At 46.3% G+C, this 21027-nt stretch overlaps 1 protein-coding gene across 3 annotated transcripts in view; it reads right to left on the bottom strand.

Annotated features, from left to right (window-relative positions):
* Positions 1-21027, bottom strand: part of LMF1 (lipase maturation factor 1) — a 207308-nt gene extending 186281 nt beyond the window's left edge. The window contains exons 1-2 of one of the 3 annotated variants that reach the window (XM_054211430.1): positions 20823-21027; positions 10168-10477 (exon numbers count right to left, since the gene is read on the bottom strand). In XM_054211430.1, the coding sequence (XP_054067405.1) occupies positions 10168-10477; positions 20823-21027 (515 nt within the window). Of the gene's footprint in view, positions 1-10167; positions 10478-20822 lie in introns of those variants that run through there. The other 2 variants (XM_054211433.1, XM_054211435.1) reach the window with 2 other exon arrangements.

Raw genomic sequence — 21027 nt, 5'->3', positions numbered from 1 at the left:
GCCAACCGGGGGATGAGGAATGGCACGGCCGCCCTGCTGGAGCCACGCCAGGTGCTCACACCCGTGCCCCAGCCTGCGCAGCTGCGACGTGGTCGGGCTCTTCCTGCCGCCGAGCAAGGCAGCTCCCAGGCAACAAGCCACCCAAGCACACTTGATTTTCCCCTTTGCAAGGCCGGGAACCAGGCTTGGTTAAGAGACCAAATGTGAATTACCTAACTAAGCCCCGGCACTCGCCAACTGTTCTGTCCACGCTCATTTCCAAAGCGAAAAATTATTACAAACCCTTGGCTTACGTGACTGCAGAATTTGCCAAATTTAAGTGAAGTTTGCTTTGGTTAAATCCTTCCAGTGCCAAAACCAGATGTTGAAACAGCAGCTTTGGGAACCCTACTCAGAGCTGCTCCTCAAGCCAGATGGCGAGTCCAAGGCAGGAAAGGTGAGAATGGAAGTCGGCAGCAAGAAGGCAACCACAGCAGCGCCACAGCTCCTCCACCCCGCTTCGCCCTGCCAGAGCCACGCCAGGCTTCCCGACCTGCCGAAATCACCACATTTCCCTAGGCAGAAATAAACTTGAACAAAAGCGTGTGCACAGCAACTGGAAGTAGACACTGATGGAAAATAAAGGGGTCAGCATAGGCTTGAATACATTCAGGAGGTCAGTCCCGCTGTGGCATTTTGGTGTGCGTGCAGGCATGGGCAGGCAGCACAAAATGGGTGCTGCAATCCTGCTTTTTCAGGACCAGCAGCAGAAAGGTTTTATATTTCTGCTGCCAGCATGCCGGCAGGTAAAATCCCAGGAAAACTGCATTTCAGTAATTCCATTCCTTGACTGAAAAAAAAAAAAAAAAAGGAGAATCATTTAATTGCATTAATTAATCTCTTTCCAAAGGTTGGCCCTCCACCACCAACCATTCTGCAGACTGAGTATGATTCCCCATTCAATGAAGAAGTCCGGAGCAAGGCTACGGGTCTCGGTGAAAGCATGGTCATTTCTTCGACACTAAGTTCATAACGACATGAGTTATTCTAACGCAAGTTTCCACTTACTTTCTACCCCAGACCCTTCCCCCAAGAGAACTTGCTTGTTTTTGCAGTCGCTTGCCTCCCCTTCTCTGGGACAGAGCTGCTGTTTACCCAGTCAGACCTGGAACATTTCTCCAGTAACATGGCTCAGCCCTGCAAATACCTCTGGTCGTGCAGTAACCCCAGCTCAGTGACGAGCCGGCACCACTGGTAGCGAACACTGTTCTCAACAATAAATTTCTGGATTAAGATCCTTAGGGAAGTTAGTAAACACAGATCCCACCACGGCTTGGACCCTTCCCTAACCCCTGACTGCTTTTCAGCTGTACCAATCACTGTATTAACATTCTTTCCAACCACAGCTGTTTGAGAAGTTAGATGAGTTAAACAACGTGAACGTGTGCTGGACCAGACTGGGTGCATGAAGCTATTTGGCAAATTACAGTTTAAAAAAGAAAAAAAAACATCATGAAAAAAAACATTATTCATTCTTTTCCTAAATCTTTCAGCTGTGGAATCAATACCCAAGTCTACAGACTGGATACAGCTGGCAATTAGATGTGCCAGATAATAAGCAATTAAAAAATATTTGTCTCGGTCTCTGGCAAAGCCCTGTGGTACATCAGACACTGCACAGCCACGCCACTAACCACATAATCTTCTGATAATTTCTTCGCTCTCATTTTCTCATCGGCCGTGATTTGCAGAAGCGATTGGAAGCTACAGTTTGCGCAAAGGAAACACTGGGGTGCTATTAACTGTCCGTAGAGAATACACAGCTCCCTGTGCGACGGCTTTACCCCACATCCCACTCCAATTGCTACTGATGTTTTAACATGGTCTTCTCATGAAATCAAGTCAGGAGCAGGGGAAGCAGGAAGGAGGTGAAAGAATCTTGCTACGTGCCTTTTGCTGACATTCACTGTGCTATCAAAGCATTACGCTCTGCGACGTTAAGTCATTTTGTCAGGCTTTCTGCAAAGCGAAGCAGCAGACACGCACCACTGCTTTTCCATGTTTTCTTAGGTCTAGATAGAGGTAACAATCCTGACATTTATACAGAAGCGATTACTGGGATTAACATGATAAAAGGTTATGAACCAGGACTCAGGGCAAATTCACAGAGCACATTTAACAGACGGAGCACACCTCTGGGCAGAGGAGCTGGCTGGCACTGGGATGCTGAAGGGAGCAGCACCAGTCAACACCCGAACACCCGCTGCAGCATGGAAATAACGCTACAGTCCCTGCACTCACCTTTAGGGCACCCTCGGCACAATACTGTTTTCCACTGTAGCCAGAGACCTGATCTCTGCTACATATGGTGGGTTAACTTTTATAGATCTCTGGCTATCCTTTGAGCAACCTGGTCTAGTGGGAGGTGTCCCTGCCTATAACAGGGGCTGGAACTAGATGATCTTTAAGGTCCCTTCCAACTCTTAACCATTCATTCAGATTGAAACAAAAAAAAAAAAGTCCTCCAAAGATGCTATTATTAAGTGAAGCCAGTAATTACAATAAGTCAAAACAATACATGCAACCAATCAACGTAAAATAAATTCCTCTTTAGTTTCCCTCTTTTCAAGCCTTTTTAAGTTCCTACAAGCATCCACATTATTCAGATGACATTAATCCTAGAGGCACTACTTGCTACAAAATCGGTGGCCTCAGCAGTAATGCTGCAATCTCCACGCTGCAGCTGCTCAAAAAACCCCGGCACACCATTTTACCAAAGCCGTTCTCTTCTTTTTTGTATCATGTTTCAATGGGAAGTTAGACTTGCCACGGGTCAGTTCTTCTCCAGAAAGATATTCACAGAAGCCCGCAATGACCAGACCTGGTGCGGCCTGAGACCCCACTGAAGCATCCCTTGACAGCCCTTAAGGCTTTTGGCAGCTCCTCTTCTACTGACAGCTCATGCAGATCTTCTCAAATTCATGTCATAGCTGGACCTGGCTTCTTAATCAGCTTCATCTCCGCCTGCCTTTTCAGTCCACTCCACTCTCCCAGACTAATGCAGGGGGTTTGGAGTAGACGTGGGCAGGAGCACAATCAAACCTCCCTGGACATCTTAGGGCAACTGCATTCTTTGCTCCTACTTGTCCCTTTAAAAAGGCCAAGCTAAATTAATGACACACAACCCATTGCCACCTGCATTTAACTCGACTGCCTCAACCAAGACAAGTAACCTCACCTCACAGGGCACACATTTACAGGTCTCGAGGACTAGGGAAGGCCAGCCAGCCATGGCATCACCCTCCTCCTTCCCAGCCATCCTCAATGCCAGGCAAGTAAATGGCAAGGGGCTGGCCCCTCTCAAGGGCTTCTGCTAAACCAAAAGCCAGCCTAGGGCAGGGAGGGGAAAACCTTACACATGCTGGGGGGGGAAATGCTAAATGATTCATTTCTGACATCAGCCATGATTAAATTTTAATCTCTCAAACAAAAATATGGTTCTCATTAGCCTCATTAGTTCCCAGTTGTACTGCAAGGCAACAGTGTCACATGGTATTAATCTTTGTTTTCATTAATATGTCATATCAACTGCTCACAGCATTCTTTGAAACCGATACGCTCCCTCTCTTCTGTGTAAGTAGGAAGTGCCAAAAAGCAGCTTCCTCGACAGGAAGGATGACCCCCTGAGATCCTTCAACTTTTGGTTTACGTTTCTAGAGATAATCTTTTCTTTCTGGGGAAAGAGGGAGGGGAGTTCGGAGTAAAAGGGATACAAGGCTGCGATCCATAATAACAAAGAAATTCCTGAGGTTTATTGCCAAAGCCAGGGCCAGATAAAGGAATAAGATATTCTAAGTTTTTTGTTGTTGTTGTTGTCATTGGGATATTTTGGAGAGCTAGAAAAATAAAGCCAGGTTGCAAAAAGGGTTCTTTGCAAGTGGCTTATTTGCAAAGCCCCTAGCAAACTTCAAAGGACTCCAATGTAGCATATGCATCAAGGTGATATTTGTTAATGTGATTCATCTAAAATCCTAGATACTTTTTTTTTAATACACAAAATTGTACACTGGATTCAGGCACAACATGAATTTGTGCTTGCACTTCAAACTTTAATATCTGTAAAGCTGATATCAATTAAGTCTTACAATCCCTCAGTACAGGCTTGTATTACTTCCAGACAGGCAGATAAAGCAGGATATAGACTGATGGAAAGACCTCGCCAAGGTCACACAGTTAAGTGCAACCCCAAAGCATCCATTCCTGCCTGTACAGTGAGGTCTCAGAGAACTTCCCAAGCGACCCAAGCGTACTGATAAAATCCAGGACCCACAAATTCCTATGCCCTACTTGCACGGCTCCTGATCTTTCAGTGTTTGCTTGCTCAGGAGCAGTCAAAAATGTCTTACCGAATTTCCCATGCTACTTAATAAAATGTGCACTAACACAAATGCACCCATGTGGATACGTTCATTCACCCTTGATCCAGCTCTGGTCTCCTGGAAGCTCAAAGGGTGATTCTTCCATCTGTATTTTGCATGTCAGACTAGGACTCTTCTAGTCATAAAATGAGTATCTCCACAAGTGCTGTGCCCTTGTCGTAAGAGGGTCACAAACCAGTACACCTAAAAATGGGAAAGATGTTTTGCCAAATCCTGCCCACAATTCACACGCTGGCTGTTTTACAAGCCAGAATAGGAAACTCGTAAGAGATCTGTTTCTAACCTTTACTGGATAGGATGACAATACACAAACACCCAAGTGCTTTAGACTGAAAAACTAAAGCTATAGAATATAAAAGGAAAGAAAGTGGAGAAGAGGTCCATTTGATGGCTACTAATGCCCTCCTGGAGAGTGAAAACACAGCCCTGAGCATCCCCTTATCAGCGCCCTAGCATTTAATGGACTTCAGCCTGAACCAGTTACCAGTTCATCTGCTAGCACACAGAAGACTGCGATTAGAGTCCTGCATAGGTCAAGTGGTTTTTAATGAGACATATAAACCACAAAACCTCTATGACATACAAGTCTTTCTTCCTTCTCTGTTGTAAATGAACTTCTGAGGAAGGCAATTTAATTGCAATTAAATTACATGCCTCAGAGACATGCTTTTGTGACCTGGAGTAAACCTGCCCCTTCAATAAGTCCTTAATATTGAAGTTAAATGCTATTAATATTCTGTTCAATCAGCTAAATAAGAAAAAACACCAGGCACTTGGGGTCAGAAAGACAGAGGCATATCTTTCCCTCCTTGCTCTACAAAAACATTGCTGCATCTGCAACTTCTTGGAAACCACCTGTGCACATGGGCTTCGAAGGGCACAGCCCAAATGGCACTCACCTGCAGCCGCTGGGGTTGAGCGGTGATGAAGCACCATTCAGTTTCATATTCCTTACAGGAAAAAAAAGTGCACTGTTTAGTCTTATTTTACCCTAAATACCTGTTAGCAGTAGCTCCACCAACATTTTCCACAAGGGAAGAACATACTGAAAAGAACGCTGTAGCCACCTCACCCTATAACGTTTTATTTATTGGCTTGTTTAACCTGTTCCCTTGAGCTCTTGTAACTCTACCAGAATCTTAAGTCATGAAAGGAAAAAAAGCAATAGGATTTAAAAAACCACAATTCTAGCTTTTGTATCAAGTGTCTTACAAACTGAACCACTGAATGCTCTCTAATAGTGGGCAATATGCTTTGTAAAATGAAACAACAGAATAACCAAGGGAAAGGAAGGGTTTTCAGATGACATTTGAAAATGCTGTGGGGGTGAGGTGGTTCAGTGAGGAAACAACAGAAGAAGAAACAAGAGATCAGTGGCAAAGTAGTTTAAAAGTTTGTTTATATAAGAAAATGTAATAGCTCTCTGGAGACACCTTACTGCAGGATAAAAGTGATTTTATTCCAGAATTATGAATTCACTTTAGAAGTGCATTTGTTATTCTGGTACAAAACTGATTTGACTTCTGCCGCAATGCCTCTCCCAGAGAGCTTGTCCTGACAAAGGACCTCTACTGCCGATGGTCCATCTTTGCAGACATATGCCCCAGCAGAAACCATAGGTAATAAAACCAAATGGAGGTTTCATGAGGTCATCTGCAACAAGTATTTTTACTTTGAAACAAAGGGACAGCTTTTCCTATTCTTTTTTAAACGTACAACAATCCACTATGCTACTGTTCAGGAAGGAGGAAGTAGGGAAAGGCAAAGCCATTTGTATGGACCCGTGGAGCTGCTCTGTTCTTCAACGACTGAACCTAGACAAGCAGGACTTGCAGTCTGCAAAATGGATGCTGAAGTATGGGAAATTCCCACAAAATCTTTTTAAGTATCTTTAGCTTCATTAAATAGCTTCAATTAAACCAGGACCATTTTTTACTATGATTATTTTACAGAAATTAGGCAGTCTGCAGAAATGAGAAGAAAAATCAAGGCTAAAATTAACGTAATGATTAAGAACTTCACCCAGCCTACGGGTCAGACGTTATATGTTCTTTTGCACTGCCAGATTTCGGGATTCTTGACTGTCTCCTCCTACTTCAAAAGGAAAAGTTCAAAATGGCAGAGAGGGAAAAAAATCCAGTATTTTATGACAGACGCACTGAGCTTGTGATGCAAGTGCAGCCCCATTATACGCATGCCTATGACCCAGCGAAGACGTCCAGGTTTAGTCTGATCAGACCCCGAATACCACAGCTGTTTTGGGAACAGAGTGCCCAGAATTACAAAAGCTTCCTGGTGCATTCCACTGTCAAATTTGGCAAAGGCGATCTTGGCCCTGCATTTCCCAGGTACCAAAATTAGTAGGCTGTTCTCTGAAAGCTAGCCCGGTTTTGAGACCTGCCAAAGTGCATCTTATTCCAGACAGTTCACCTGTGCTTTGGCAGAGCCAACAGTCAACTGGCAAAGTCAAGAATTCAGGGCCAGGACAACATCCTGGCCCCAGTTCTCAGGATTTTAGGTTGCCAAAGTAATCCTTATCCCACAAAATCCATTATGAACAGCTCACACCAGCCTGCTCCACAGGAGCAGCTTTCTTAAGGGTTATAACACCCTCAAAGACCTTCAGCTGGTCCCTTGCCATGCTGTCACAGCAGCCTCAGCTGTCCCCAGGCACACAGTGTATTCCCCAGCTCACAGGTGGAGGTCGGCAGTACCAGGGCAGGCAGGCAATGCCTCCTGCCCTTCAAAGGAGACGGTTTGCTCTTCTAAAGCTTCCTCTGACTCTGAGCCCAAGCCAGCTGGACAGCAGTTGAAAGACTTGCTCCTTCAGCAGCGCCCGGTATCTGGAGACTCCAGCCCAAAACAAACAGAAACATTTAAAATTAAAATAGAAAAGGCGATAAAAGGAATAAATTGTTCCTCACTGGCCCGAAGAAAACTCATTCCTCCTTATCACCCCGTCTCTTCCTTGAACTGGCTTCCCAGGCAACTACTGCAAAGGATTTTTCTGGATCGGGTCAGCCCACGGGTCCATGCCCAGCCCAGCCGTGCCGGCTCGCAGGAGTCCACGCCTACCAGCTGAAGAGCAACATTAGGAAAGGCCATACAATAGCTACAAAACAATGTGGTGACAGGAGGAATTTCTTCCTCATTTCAGACGCCTCTTTGCTGAGCTATCTTGTAACTCTGATCAGGAATGCCTGACAACGTTGTCCTTTCCCCCTCTATAAGAAGTCACTCACTATGGTCTTCAACAGATACCTTGGAGAACAATCAGAACTCATCAAAACCTCTCAATCTGCCCAAATTTGAGAGTAAGACAAAGTTAATGGACCATCTAAGCCCACCTACAAATAGTGTGAAAAGGGAGTTTTAAAGCCACCCTGAGTTTTAAGGCCAATGCTTCCATCTACCCACGACTGGCAGCAAAATTCATGAGATTCCAGGTACTCTCAGCTCATCCCTCATGCCACCACAATTCCCTGAGGGACGGTGAGAAATTAGTTAATCCTCCCTTTGCTCTCTCCTCATGTTTACTTGCACTGTAAGTACCTAGCCACCCAGCATTCCCTTCTCCAGGAATTGAATGTCACACTGTATGCACAATAATAATATGGTTTTGACCACCCAGTGACCCATTTCGGAGGATCTAATGAAAAATGTAACCGCAGCTGAATGAACTGTACTACTGGGTTGCTTTGATTCTTTTCCCTCACTCCTTTACAAGAACCACCTAATTTCCTGTTTAATATATTTGATGCCACAATTAAGAAGGGATGAAGTTGAGGCTACACCTCCTATTGCCCCCTCACTTTTCTCTCTCACCCCTTCCCCAGAAGAAATCTTGGTGTGTTATTGCTGTATATCAGGAGTCACCTGCCTGCGCCAGAGTAACTTTCAAAGTCCAAATCTGAAGTAGCAAAGGAGGAAAAAAATACAGCCTTATCTCAAATATCAAGAGTCAATTCCTTTCAACCACAGCATCCACAAAAGGCAAATTCTGGGCTCCGCTTACATTCCTGCTGCCAGCTCATTGTCTTCAGAGCTGCAGAGACCTGAAGCTTCTAACCCCCCTTAGGAAGAGGCATTTGGACGTGGTCTGCTGGACACTGGTGGTGGTTTGGTGCAGCAGTGGAAAAAGGCTCCCCTCTCTATCCCCTGCCTTTTGCCTCTCCCTTAAACACTTGAAAGATGACAAAACAGCCACGCATTCAACAGGCACAACTGTATTTCTTTCGGCAAACACCTGAGAGTTCTGCAGGTCTGTCACCCCTGCAGCACCAGCAGAGAAGACATCACACCTCTGCCTTCAGTCTGCCTGCACAAGGAAAAGCAACTGGGAGCAGAGGACCAGCACAGAACGTGATTGCCCAACATGGAGAACACGTTCGAGCTAGCTTTTTTTAAAATCAAAACTGTTAAGGACACTGTAGCATCGCTATGGCCATAGCACCAGTACACTGAGTACCCCAGAGTGCCTTGTGGGCACTAATGAGGAAAGCCTGTCATGCTAATGTCTTTCTTAGCCCACTACTTCAGGAGCAAGCCAGATCAAACCTTCAGCCTCAAAAGTCACTGCAGGTTCAACTTTCTGCTACAAAACCTTTGCAGCTTGAGGGAAAAGTTGTTAGAGGTTTCCCCCCTGCCCCACAAACAGAAAGAAGTGAAGGAACATATCCAGATTTTGCTGCTACAATGACACAAGCTTCTGTATCTCTGGAAATGAGAGCAGGACGATGATTGAATTCTTGCCCTGTAACATAAAACATCTAGAAAAATAGACAAGCAATTTTGGAATAACTTGGAAATGGGCAATGGAAAACTATCCACCAAGTTATTTTTCAAATTTTGTGGCTTTCTTTCACAGTCTTAAGTTCACGCTGAGTTAAGAGCTCAGAGAATAGAGCTTTTCAGAAAACTGAAGCTGTTATCCTTCACCCACTTACATACCATCTGGAGTAGGATAGGAATGAATGGGACAGGACAAGGGGCAGCCCAAGCACATGCAAATCCTTAAAATTAAATTCATCTATATGGTAGGTGTCCTGTCATGTGTTGTAGAGCCAGAAGATTTGGGAAGAACATCACAGTGACACAGCTGCATCATGTCCACAGGCTGAGCACCTCTTCATGGCATAGCCTTTTACTCCCCAAAGTTACCACATCATCTCTGCTACAGGCAGAGAGGCACTTGAAGAGGTGAACTAATGAAATTTGGGTTTCTAAGGGCCCATTCTCTTAAGCAATGTATTTGGGGCCTTAACAAGTGTGAGAACCACCTAGAGCCTTTCCTTTTGCGCCATAGCCTTTCCCTGCAGCAAGGCGATATGCAGTCATTATTTCTCCTTTACTTTTTCCTAACAGGCTTCATGTACTTATCTTGAGTGTTCCAGCTCTCTCCTGGATAGAACTGAAAATTGAGAAACCATCTCAAAAGCAATTATTAGGGGAATTCCCTTGCAACAGCCATGAGGGAAAGTACTCCACAGCAGGGACAACGTGTAGCGTGGTACATTATGCAGCCAGTTCACGTCTCACAGAGGACAACAGAAAGCAGGGCAGATATCCCAGGTAAGAGAGAGCGCAGGAGTGTGCCCATAACTCATTTCTGCCAAATGCTTTCCTTATCTCACATTCCTACATCGCTCCTTACCAGATTACCAACCTCAAATGGTAATAGAAAGTCAATGTGTACAATGAACAGCAAGAGATTACAGAAAAAAACAAAGCAGAGAGATTGTTAACCTACCAGATCTGTCCAACGTTGACCAGCGAGAGGTAGAGAACCCACAGGACGGACATGAGGACCATGTTTGCACATCCAGTTATCAATACAAAGGCTGAAGTTGCCAGGCCAAACAAGGAGAGGTAGTCCAAGGTTCTGTCCATGTCTGACCAGTCCAGAAACCAGATGATTGTTGGCGCATAGCTCAGAGCATCCAAGTTTATCTTCCCTCTGAAATACTTTTTGACATTCTGCAGGTACAGTTTACAAGGGAGCAGCCCCTTCTCTCCTATTAGCTGCTTGTTTTGATGGTACGCCACCAGGAAGGCCACAACTGGAGGAAAACAAGGAGGGGGGAAAAAATATATCAGTATTAGAAATCATCCAGGCTGAAGTACATATTTTGAGTCCAGAGTTACAGAAGAATTTTCATGCCTCGGGAAGGAATTTATTCATATGTCCTCATCTCCATTAAAATACAACACAGTCATTTCTATTAACCACAACGCAGAATGCAGAGGAATTCTATAAATACTGTCTCTGCCTTCACACCAGGAAACGGCACAGAGTCTGGTTTGAGACAATGTTCTCCTCAACAGCTGTAAGGGACATGCCACTTGCTTCAGGCAAACTCAACAATGCACTTCTGGGAAAAGCTCCCTGTAACTGAGCGACCTGACCCAGTGTAGAAACAGGAGGCTCAGCCCAGCTCTGTGAGACTCTGCGTGACCCTAGGTTAGTCACATACACTATTCATCTCCTAATGCAGATGAGGAAAACAGCTTAATTGCACTGCGGAGTACAAGTGAAAGCAATGCATTAATTTCAAGACTTTCAGACAGAATTTCCTTTCTACTGTGGAAAGGAGACACCAGGAAGCCCTCAGTTCACGCACCGATCCTGGGAAGCGCAGCTGAAGCAGCCAGAAGAGCGCACACAACTCCCTTCAGCTTTGCAGCAGCAAAGACAGGGCTGTATTTTCCGGCCCCTCCTATTTCAGTTTCACCAAACATTTTGCTGCGTAAATAGACAACAGCTCCAGCATGGGGTTTGGTGTTGACGGTGTTAACATGTTACAACGTCTGCTGTTCCCAGTACAAATAACCCACCACAGACTGATAACAGATTGTTCCTGCAAGGTTATGCTTTGACTTTAGACGACAACATATCTCCATTTTTACATACAGCTATCTGTGCATCTGTCAAGTATTGGATTATTTCCTTGTATTGAAAACACTTAATATTTCAAAATATTGTTAATGAGACAGCTTAAACTCATACACACCATTCAAAAGGCACCCAAAGGACACCTTAATTCTTCTGGTGGAGTAATGGTTAATGGTTACACATGGCAATTGCAGAATACAGTAGTTATGCTATGGGTTGACCTTCTGGATCCTCTCACTTCCTGGCAGGCTGGAAATACAAAGTCTTAATATTTTTCTGTCCTCTAAATTGCCACTTTTTACATGTCACTACAGTTCTCTCATTTATAGTGTCTATGCTCTTGCACCAGACAATCTTAGAACAGCCATATGCTTTTTTTAACAGCGCATAAGCAATTTAATTACAGATTATAGACCTAGAATTTGATGTTCTACAGAGAAAGTTGGTCAGTTTCTAGGGATTATCTCATATTTTAGGAATCTCCTCCAGTTACCAATTTGCAGTTCGTAACTCCATTTCTCAGAAAAAAATGATGAAGGCCAACATTTCCTGATTAGGCTTCATACATTTTGCTCCCAGCAGCTAACTTACCCATCCTTCAAACATTATCCAAACACCAGCCACGTCACATGCAGCAATACCAGAGGTCTTGCAAAAGGCCAATTTGTTTCCCTCCAAATACTCCTTAGTTAATGATCAAATCTGTTTCCTTCCTTATCTGAATGCTGTCATTCTGCAAACAAGAATTCTGGTGTTCATCTGGTTGATGTCTCTCACTGGGGGAACACTGGTAGAAGGGCTATGTGAAACTATATCCCGCGTTCAGGCCTGGATTCCCATTTCTTTGAAGTTTGACTAGCAACCAAAAATCCGCAGCCCCAGGGAACAGAAATAAATGTCCCATTCCCCCCAGGCACACAAAAAGGTCTCCAGTTAATCCACTTAACACTTACGCCATCTCTTTGCACACGGCATGTATTTTGTTCTCATTTGAAAAACCAGTAAAACTCAATCCAACGCATATCTGAGGTCACTGGGAGGGTTCCCATCGATTTCAACAGATCCTGAATCACAGCGCTAACACAATAAATTGGGGGTTTAATTGGTTGTATCTCTTTCTGTTCATCTTTTACACACAGTGAAAGATTTTCCAAAGTAATAAAAGACATGCAGAATATTTTACTCAATTACAGACAGGGAGGGAGAAGAGGAAAAAAATGATCACAACACTAAAGAATCAGCTTTGGACCGCAAATTAAGTGTTTTAGAGTATTCATATTTTTCTACCAACACTCTGTCCGGCACAAATGCGTAATCAGAAAACCTGACACACGAAACAAGCAGAAATACAATGTTTCTGAGCCTCAGACAACTTAATATCTTCATTTTTGGTTTAAAAAAAATAAAAATAAAGACGATCTCTGCCTTAAAACTCCATGGTTTGATTTCCCTTGATTAGCACTGCAATTTGCCGGACAGTTTTCCAAAGGTGCTTATCAAATTCACCTCTAAATGCTAAAGAAATTGCTGCCCCAACCCATAACTGCTCAGCAGACTTTTTTCTAAAAAAATCTAAATTAGACCCCTGCACAGTATGCAAGATAAACAAGGAAAGGGTAAATTAGGAAAAACAAACTATAGCAATTGCAGAAAAGTACACATTGTATGTACAAAATACCATACAGCCTTTTTAAGTCTGTAAGCAGCAAAGACTGCATCATAGGTTGCCATGAACTGCACATCTAAAGATTGCCCTGTTTGGGCTCCGAAGTGATTTTCCCCCAGAACATCGATTTCTCACAAGACGCTGCACTGCTGGTATTTCGCACGTTTCCATTTCACAGCTAAATCCCATCGGCAGCAGCCCTAATTTATGAAGGACTCATCTAACCCGAACCAAATCCGAATCGTTGCACTTACATTTTGATCCATCACCCTCCCAAGCCATCAGGGCCCACGTCCGGCGAGCGCTGTTTATTGCTCACACGTGTGCAGCATTTCCCAGTCATGCTGCTCCATCCCGGATCCAGCTCCCTCTCCTGGACACTCCCCAAGCTGAGATGCTGCCTCGCACCACGCCGTGCTCCCACTCCACTCATCTCCAGCATCTTTTGGAGTACCTTTGAAGGGCACATCCCTTGGGCAGCACCCACTTCTCAAATCCTGACATCAAATCATCTAGACCTACTCTCCCAAGCACCAGGTAAGCCTTCAAGAGGCTTCACCCTGTAGGCAGCGGTTCCCATGTTACCGGACACATGCAATAGCTGAAACTAAAGACAGATTCTGCAAAGGATTTTAGCAACACAGGAGATGCACAGTTCCACAGGGAAAAAAAAAAAAAGTTATTTATTAGCATGTCTTTGCTTCCTCTCCCTGAACCCCTCTTGAGAAACTGTATCCTTAAATTGATTGTAACACAGACCCTGCTCCCTTCTCCAGGAAGGGATCCTTTTAATCTTGGCTTAGTCAGGGGGGGAAAAAGTCCCTTTTGCCCCCAAAGCTTGTGCTTTTCTTCCTCTTCCTTAACCCCTGTTCTGAAACCTCTCTCCCTTTGGCCTTGTATTTGGGGATTTTCCACTCTCCATCTTCCCACTCCCTCCAAATAAACATGGTGAAACAAGTTTGCTTCCACCTTGGGCACTGGCTGGCATGCTCACTGCACTGCCGAGTCATAGGGCAAGGTTAATCGCTTCTCTTGTTTGTCCTGTAGCTTCTTCCTAGCAAGAGGCTGGCAGAGCAGTTCTGTTACATGAACCAGAATTCACCAGTTCGTAAGTCTGACGATGCGGTGGGGACCCACCTACGCAGCATGCTGGGTTCAACCACACCATGGGGTCCAAGGCACTGAGTCTGCTTGAGCAACGGCACTGCACCCGCCTCAGCCCCTCCAAACAGTCTGTAAAGCTGTGCTCCTGGGTTTCTGCAAGGTCCATGTCAGCCCAGGGATGTTCTCATCTGTGGCAGCAAAGGGAGAAGGGCCTTACCCAACGGGATGCTGGAATGGCGAAAGGGAGTCTGACGGGCAGCTGCTGAGCACCGCTGTCAGACAGGCATAGCGGGCAGCGTCTCAGTCACCAACAGCTGCAAGACTCTGCACCTCGCTCAGGAGAAGCTGCTTTCCTCCTGAGCAAACCCGACTACTGGATTTGCAAACTTTGGGCAATGCGTTCATCAGTGTCTCACATCAGTTCAGGGTTTATTTTTTCCTGCGAGAACAGCACAGACATTTGCATTCCTATGCACCAGGTAGCTTGCCTCCATCAGCACCCCAGCTACCTCCAGCCTGGGCATACACTGCACCAAGGAGTCCACGGTGGATTCCTCCAGGATGGAATAAGCTAACGCAAGGCCTGATCCAGAGTCACCCGCTCCTTCCAGACTCTTTAGCAGGCCAAGCCCCGCAGAATGACTCTCACTGTCTGATATCATCTTACAAACCAAAAGTATGACTGAGAAGGGCACTTTTTCAGAGTTCAGGATGCGCTTTGCCAACCAGGACGCAAAAACCGAAATTTTCCCATAGCTATCCTTTCCAGCATCACAGATGGGAACAATGTGTGGCCACGGCTGGGCTCCTAATTCAGGGACATCCCCTGCAGACTCCCAGCACAGCTCTGCACACCCCCAAGTCCCCAAACGCAGCATAAAACCCCATCACCCCTGTGGCTGCTCACTGCCTGGACTTTTTACCAACTATTCCTGGATTTGCGTATCTTCAGCCCATGCCAGTCTCCTCTCTTTCCATCCGAATCACTTTGCCATTCTTCAGACTATTCACTCCTTTGCAGATTGAAAAAAAACCTCAGCCTCAGCGACTCCCATGCTCCCTCCCACTCAGGAGGCAGAAGGAGCCTTTGACAGCTCACATGGGAGCACGCTCCTCTACCTGCTGCGAGCTGATCTTTACATAAGTAATACATGTAAATTGTCATCAACTGCTAATAGACCTTGACTACTTATTCTCACCTCAGAAGGTGCTTTACTGTACTTTTCCATTAACTCCCCCCCCCTCCACCTTCTCCTTCCCCTCCCAACCTCCTCTGTCTCCCCAAACTGAACACGTTCCTTGTTCAAACCCACATGCTACCAATAAACACAACCCAAGCATGCACCACAAGAGTCACCCATCTGAAATGATTTGGTCTATCCATATTGCCCTGTCACCTCAGTTCCTTTCCCCCAGTCCAGGCTCAGCCTGTCATGGTAGGAGAATGAGAGAATCCCATTCTTCATGCTCTGTAAAGATTTAAAGATGTGAAATCCAAAACTTTCCGGTCATATGGCTTTCTCTCTCCCCCCATTAAAAAAGTCTTAACTTTTACTTAAAGCCCAAACCACAAGAAGAAATGAACCAAAAGCACAGAGCTTTACATGAAAACCAAACTACATCTTGCACACACACAAAAAATCTGCCTGCAGCCATATATCAAGTGCACCTTTGACCCAACAAGGCATTCAAAAAAGGCCCTTTGCTGGATGCTGTCAAGCTGAGGTTGTACTACTGAAAAGAAGGGGGAGAATATCCACGGTCTTTTCATTATTATCTGAAAAATGAATCAAATAAGTTTTCAATCGATAAATTCCCCTGCAAAGTTTTGCAACAGAGAAGCAACAACACCATAGTACTGTGCAAAGAGCCTGAGTGAAACCAAACACCCCCTTTTTATCGTGCAACCCTACGGCCACAAACAAACACACAACAAAGTAGTCTGTTCTTAACACTTTTTTGTTTTATTGCCATTCGCAGCAAAGCTCAAGACTTTGGGGTGGTTGCTTTGGAGGCTTTTTAAGCGCTTATATCCCCATTGCCTCTTTGAAATGATGTGAAAGCAAACAGAAAAGGCTGGGCTGTGGCACTGCTAAAAAGCTTCCTCGTAGGACCCAGACTGTTCAAAACCACACCAGGGGCAGTTCAACCTGCAGCTGCAGGATGCCCTGAGAAGATCCCTCTGCTCCAGACCAGCTCTGGGCAGGCAGCAGACTGGGAGACAGATTCTCCCCTTCTCGGTTCTTGTTATCATTTCCCTTATCACTGCTTGCTATGAATTTTTCTCCCCACAGTGTAAGGGCTTTGTTCAGGACCAAACCCACTTCTGTCTCGCTTACGTGGCTCTTTCATGCAGACTTAAACGGGAGGCATGTAGCTTGCTAAGAGGACACAGTGCTAACATACTGCCTTCGCTGTGCAGACTTGCTAACAAGCACCGCGCTGAAATAAAACCTTTCAGGGGAGAAAAAGCGTCTGAAGATGTTCTATAATCCTGACTAGGTAAGCTAAAAGCTACTGGGAGCCTTTTAATATAACTGAGGGAAGAGAAGGGGGAAAGCAGGGGAGATGGCAGAGAGAAAGAGAGAGAGGAGGAAGGACACCGGGGAGAGCCAGCAACCTACAGGAAGCCAAATCCCCCCGAGAAGGCTTTAGATTTCAGAATTAGGAAGAAGTAGCATGAACCTCCCGTAGCTCTAGCTCTGGGGAAAGAAAATACTACTATTAAACAATACATACAGAGAAGGAAGATAAACTGGATTTCAATAATAGCTTTTATTTCAAAGCACTCTACAGAGCCTGGCTGAAATTGGGAAGGGTGGTATCTAATTACTTGAACTTCTACATCTGGAATCTGATGATAGTAACCATCCAAAAAGGGCACTTAACAATGATTTAGAAGAAGGGTGAAGGGAGCAAATAATGCACATTTGTTGTCAAGAGCTTTGGGACCAGCTATTTACTTGTAACAGGACTTCCAACAAGACCTCAAAGACTTTCCGTACTTAGAAAGTACCAATTCCTGCCATAAAGAACAAACACACAGTGCAAGACCAAGATAGAAAACCTTCAAATATCAAAACGGCATTTCTCCAAGCCTCCCTGTCCCATGAATTACTGTATTAAAGATTGCAATTAGCCAGTGACGGACAGGTTGCAATGGTGGAAGTCTGTGAGACAAGTCTCTTCCATTGGCACACCAATACTATACAAAGATGACTCTACAGAAACAGAGAGGGGTCTGGGCAGCAGGGCACAGGGTAAGACCTACACAATTGTTCTCTTCCTCAGCGAACAGGGATGGATTCTGTGTTATTCACACTCTCTTCCTCTGGAAGGGTTTTACCACTTGCTCTGCCCACACTTACTTGGTAAAGTGGAGAAAGAGATCCCAGATCTGAAAACGTCTCTGAGGGCTGCCAGTTACAAGAATTTAAGTGTCACCTAATTTAAAAGTGCACAGTACTAGCTACTATTAAAGACAGAATTGGACGGACAGGCGTTTCATTTACCTTAGTGCTCAGCTGGGAGGACCCACTGGCACAGCCCTGCTGCAGAGAGCAAACCTCACTGAGAACTTTCCGTTTGGATCCATTTTCCCCTTCCTTCTCATTCCTGCAAGCAGCATGTGGCTTTGGTCACCGGCCTCCAGGAATCATCAGATCCTTTCCCACCTTCCCATCTCTAACCTGCCTCTCAGACAGCAGCTGCTTTGCCAGGGACTTCCCAGGCTCTGGCTGCTTCTGGAAAACCCCTTCAAAAAAAAGAAAAAAGAGGAGAGCTGTTATAACCAAAGGGGGCGGGGGAGAAGGGAGGGCACACAAGATACTTCACACCTGCCTTGCTCTGCCTGTCCTCCTTCCACAGGAGGAGATTCAAAGGGAAAGCATCTCCCCAGCTCACATCAGGCAATAAAACAGCCTCTCAATAGTGGAGTAGGGGGCAGGAAGGAGGCGACAGGCCCCCAAATAATTCTTGGTAATTCTGCCCCTCACCGCAGCAATCACTGTACCCCCCAAATCATGTTTCTCTCCATCCCGTCCACAAGGTCCTTTGCTCTCCCACCCCTCCCTTTCCAACTAGGAGAGAGAACAAGCTTTCAGCTCTCACAGCTGCACTAACAGGCAGGAGCTGCGATCATTAGGGGGTGACCACTTTCCTGATACTTTAGCACAAGATGCCCCGAAAGGATTTGTTGCTTAACACAGCAGGAATGAAAGGGTTACATTTAAAAGGGTGAAATGAAAGAAGGGGGGAAAACATCCCACGACTGAGGAATGTCAAACTGTCACAACGGCATCAACCGTTTCCTCAGCAAGTCTGAGACTCGGCGTGTGCAGAATCGCCGTGTCTGGGAAAAAAAAAAATAATCTGTCAGAGTAAATAGTTCCATCTTCAGAAAAGAACTTGGAAGAGGTGCTTGGCACAGAGCCTCTAAATTGTTTTCTGCTGCTTCTAAACCCAGGCTCTCAGAAGAGATCAAAAGGCAACACACCTTCCCTCGAGAGCATCCCACCCCAACACCCGTGTCATGGTTTTGCAGCCTTTGACAGAGGAATCTGCCTCCTCACAATCTCTCCATCTCAGACACACCAATTAGTTTCCACTCCATGAGTGCTTCAGTTGTAGGCTGTGCAGTGTCTCCCCTGTGTTGGGATTAGAGCTGGAGCCCCAACATCACTGCAAGTGACAGCCCAAGTAAGAATTCGACCTGTCTCAAATCTGGCCCAGGTTTCTGGCTTTGGGTCCCCTGGCTGTTACTCAACCAAAACAAACAGCAGAAATCACTGTTATCTGATCACAATCAAGTGAAGTTGCATAACAAGCAGGTAAACTTTTCCTTTCTTGCACTTCCTTCATTACAAAGAACAGAGCCATCCTCCTACCCTGTTCCTTCCAGCTCTGGTACCCAAATGCTTTCCTCTGCACTACCTCTCTCAAAAACGTTTCCTCACTCTGGACTGTGGAAGCATTTGGGGGTTTCCTCCCCGCTTTTTCCACTCCTAGGCATTCCCACTCTCTTCTCCTCTTTTGAAAAGCGCCAAATTCAGTTCTTCTCCCTATTTTCTGTCATCCCACTTTCACGCGCCAGCCTCAGCTTCATCCTCTGCCTTACAAATGCCCACCCTCCCTTTCTCCCTCCAGCTTGTAGGTTTCAATCATTTTCATGTTGTAATTCACCTGACGCCAAACGGGATACTGGTTCTTCTTACTGCTCTCATCCCAAATCAGGTCTCCCACTCACCAGAAGTTCCCATACGTTTGACTTGCTCTTCGCCTCCTCTGCCTCATCATCCCCTTCCCAACTCCCACCCCCTCCAGCCACCGCCTCTCCCTTCCCACCAGCCCCTTCCTATCGAACACGCCACCACCTTAAAGGACAGCATTTGGTCCTGGATGGAGCACATTTATAACCCAAATGCCCCATCAGAAAGCAGAGGCCTCCACCAAACACAGAGCGGAGAACGCTAATCAGTTTTTCATAAGGAAACTGCAAACTGAGCTACGGGAAACTCAGCAGTCTGGATTTACACACGGGGGAATATCGGAATCGCTTTCATTTTGACTGAAAGAGTCATAACCCTGCATTTCACCGAGAGCTGAAACCAAACTAGAAACAGAGCACGTGTCAAAACCATACAAAACTACAACTTCTGCATGGTTTTGATGCAAAATAATCTAAGCAGGCTGGCAGCCTACAAATCCTAACGATTTTGTGGACAAATCTGGGGCAAGTTTAGAATTTGTAACGTAGTGTGTTACATGTCAGTTTAGGTTTCACTGTGAATATTTTTTAAGTGGAGCACTAGTGGGCTCGAAGCGCAGCTCTCGGTGTTCCTTGCCAAAGTGAGAGCCAAACGAGCACAGCCGAGGTTGGAAACTGATTTCACCGTTAACTGTTTCAAGGTCATGTCAATCCTATGTCTTGACTGGTAGTGTTGACACCGAAGGATGTCGTGTTTCTCCAGTACTATGTAAGATGCTAAAGACCTGCTTCTGCATAAGGCAAGGAGTTTCTCTCTTGCACAGTTAGCACACAAGGCCTACCTTGAAGAAAAAAGACTACCAGCTCCGACTGGCTCTGCTGACAGGTACCAGCCTCATGGCACGAGCAAACTCTCCTTCCAACTCCACCAATACAGGAGCCCCAACATCACGCAACGCCACCCCTGCCATCAGCCGCAGGGTCCCCATCCACCAGCAAAGCAAGAGTTGAAAACAAGAGGCTCTTCCCGTTTCACATCTCAGTCACCCCCTCAAGCTTTGTGTATGCAAACACATACCCCCAAAATTAAGCAATGCTTTGGTAAAAACAGGCAGGGCTCCTCAGTGCAACTGCTGCACCCCTGCCATGACAGCATAGGGCCCAGACCCAGGACCGGGGGGCAAGCCCCCCTGCAGCCCCCTGTTCCCCAAACAACTTCACCACCAAGAACCTAAGAGAGTCACAGGCCTCCTCTCCCACCACGGTGGGACCTCAGCACCGCCATGGACCCCACGGGAGGGGACAGTCAGGGCACTGGCAGCTCACCCCCCTTCCCCGTGGCAGGGGTCCCGCCTGCCCCACCTGAGGTTTTGCAGCGGGGAAGGCCTTGACGGACGGGTCAACCCCAGGACTTCACGGGGTTCTGCGTGGCGACCAGCCCGGCGGTCCCCAGCAGCCCGGGGCTCCGGGGGACCCCCACCCGCTCCCCGGGCAGCGGCGAGAGAAAGAGGCGCGGGGCAGCGCCCGGAGACTCACAGTAAAGCAGGGCTATGGATCGCAGCAGCACGATGCGGGTCAGCCAGAAGGTGCCCGATAGCGGCGGCGGCGACCCGACCCTACTGCCCGACAGCCCCGCCACAGCCTTCTCGGGGGCTTCGGAGGCGCCGCCACCCGCCGCCGCCGCCCGCCTCTGCCTCAGCGCCGCGCTGGGCGCCGCCATGTCGGAGCCCACAGCGAGCAT

The sequence above is a fragment of the Rissa tridactyla genome, chromosome 8 (assembly GCF_028500815.1).
Source record: "Rissa tridactyla isolate bRisTri1 chromosome 8, bRisTri1.patW.cur.20221130, whole genome shotgun sequence".
Classification (NCBI taxonomy): Eukaryota; Metazoa; Chordata; class Aves; order Charadriiformes; family Laridae; genus Rissa; species Rissa tridactyla.
This window is presented reverse-complemented; position numbering and strand designations above follow the sequence as displayed.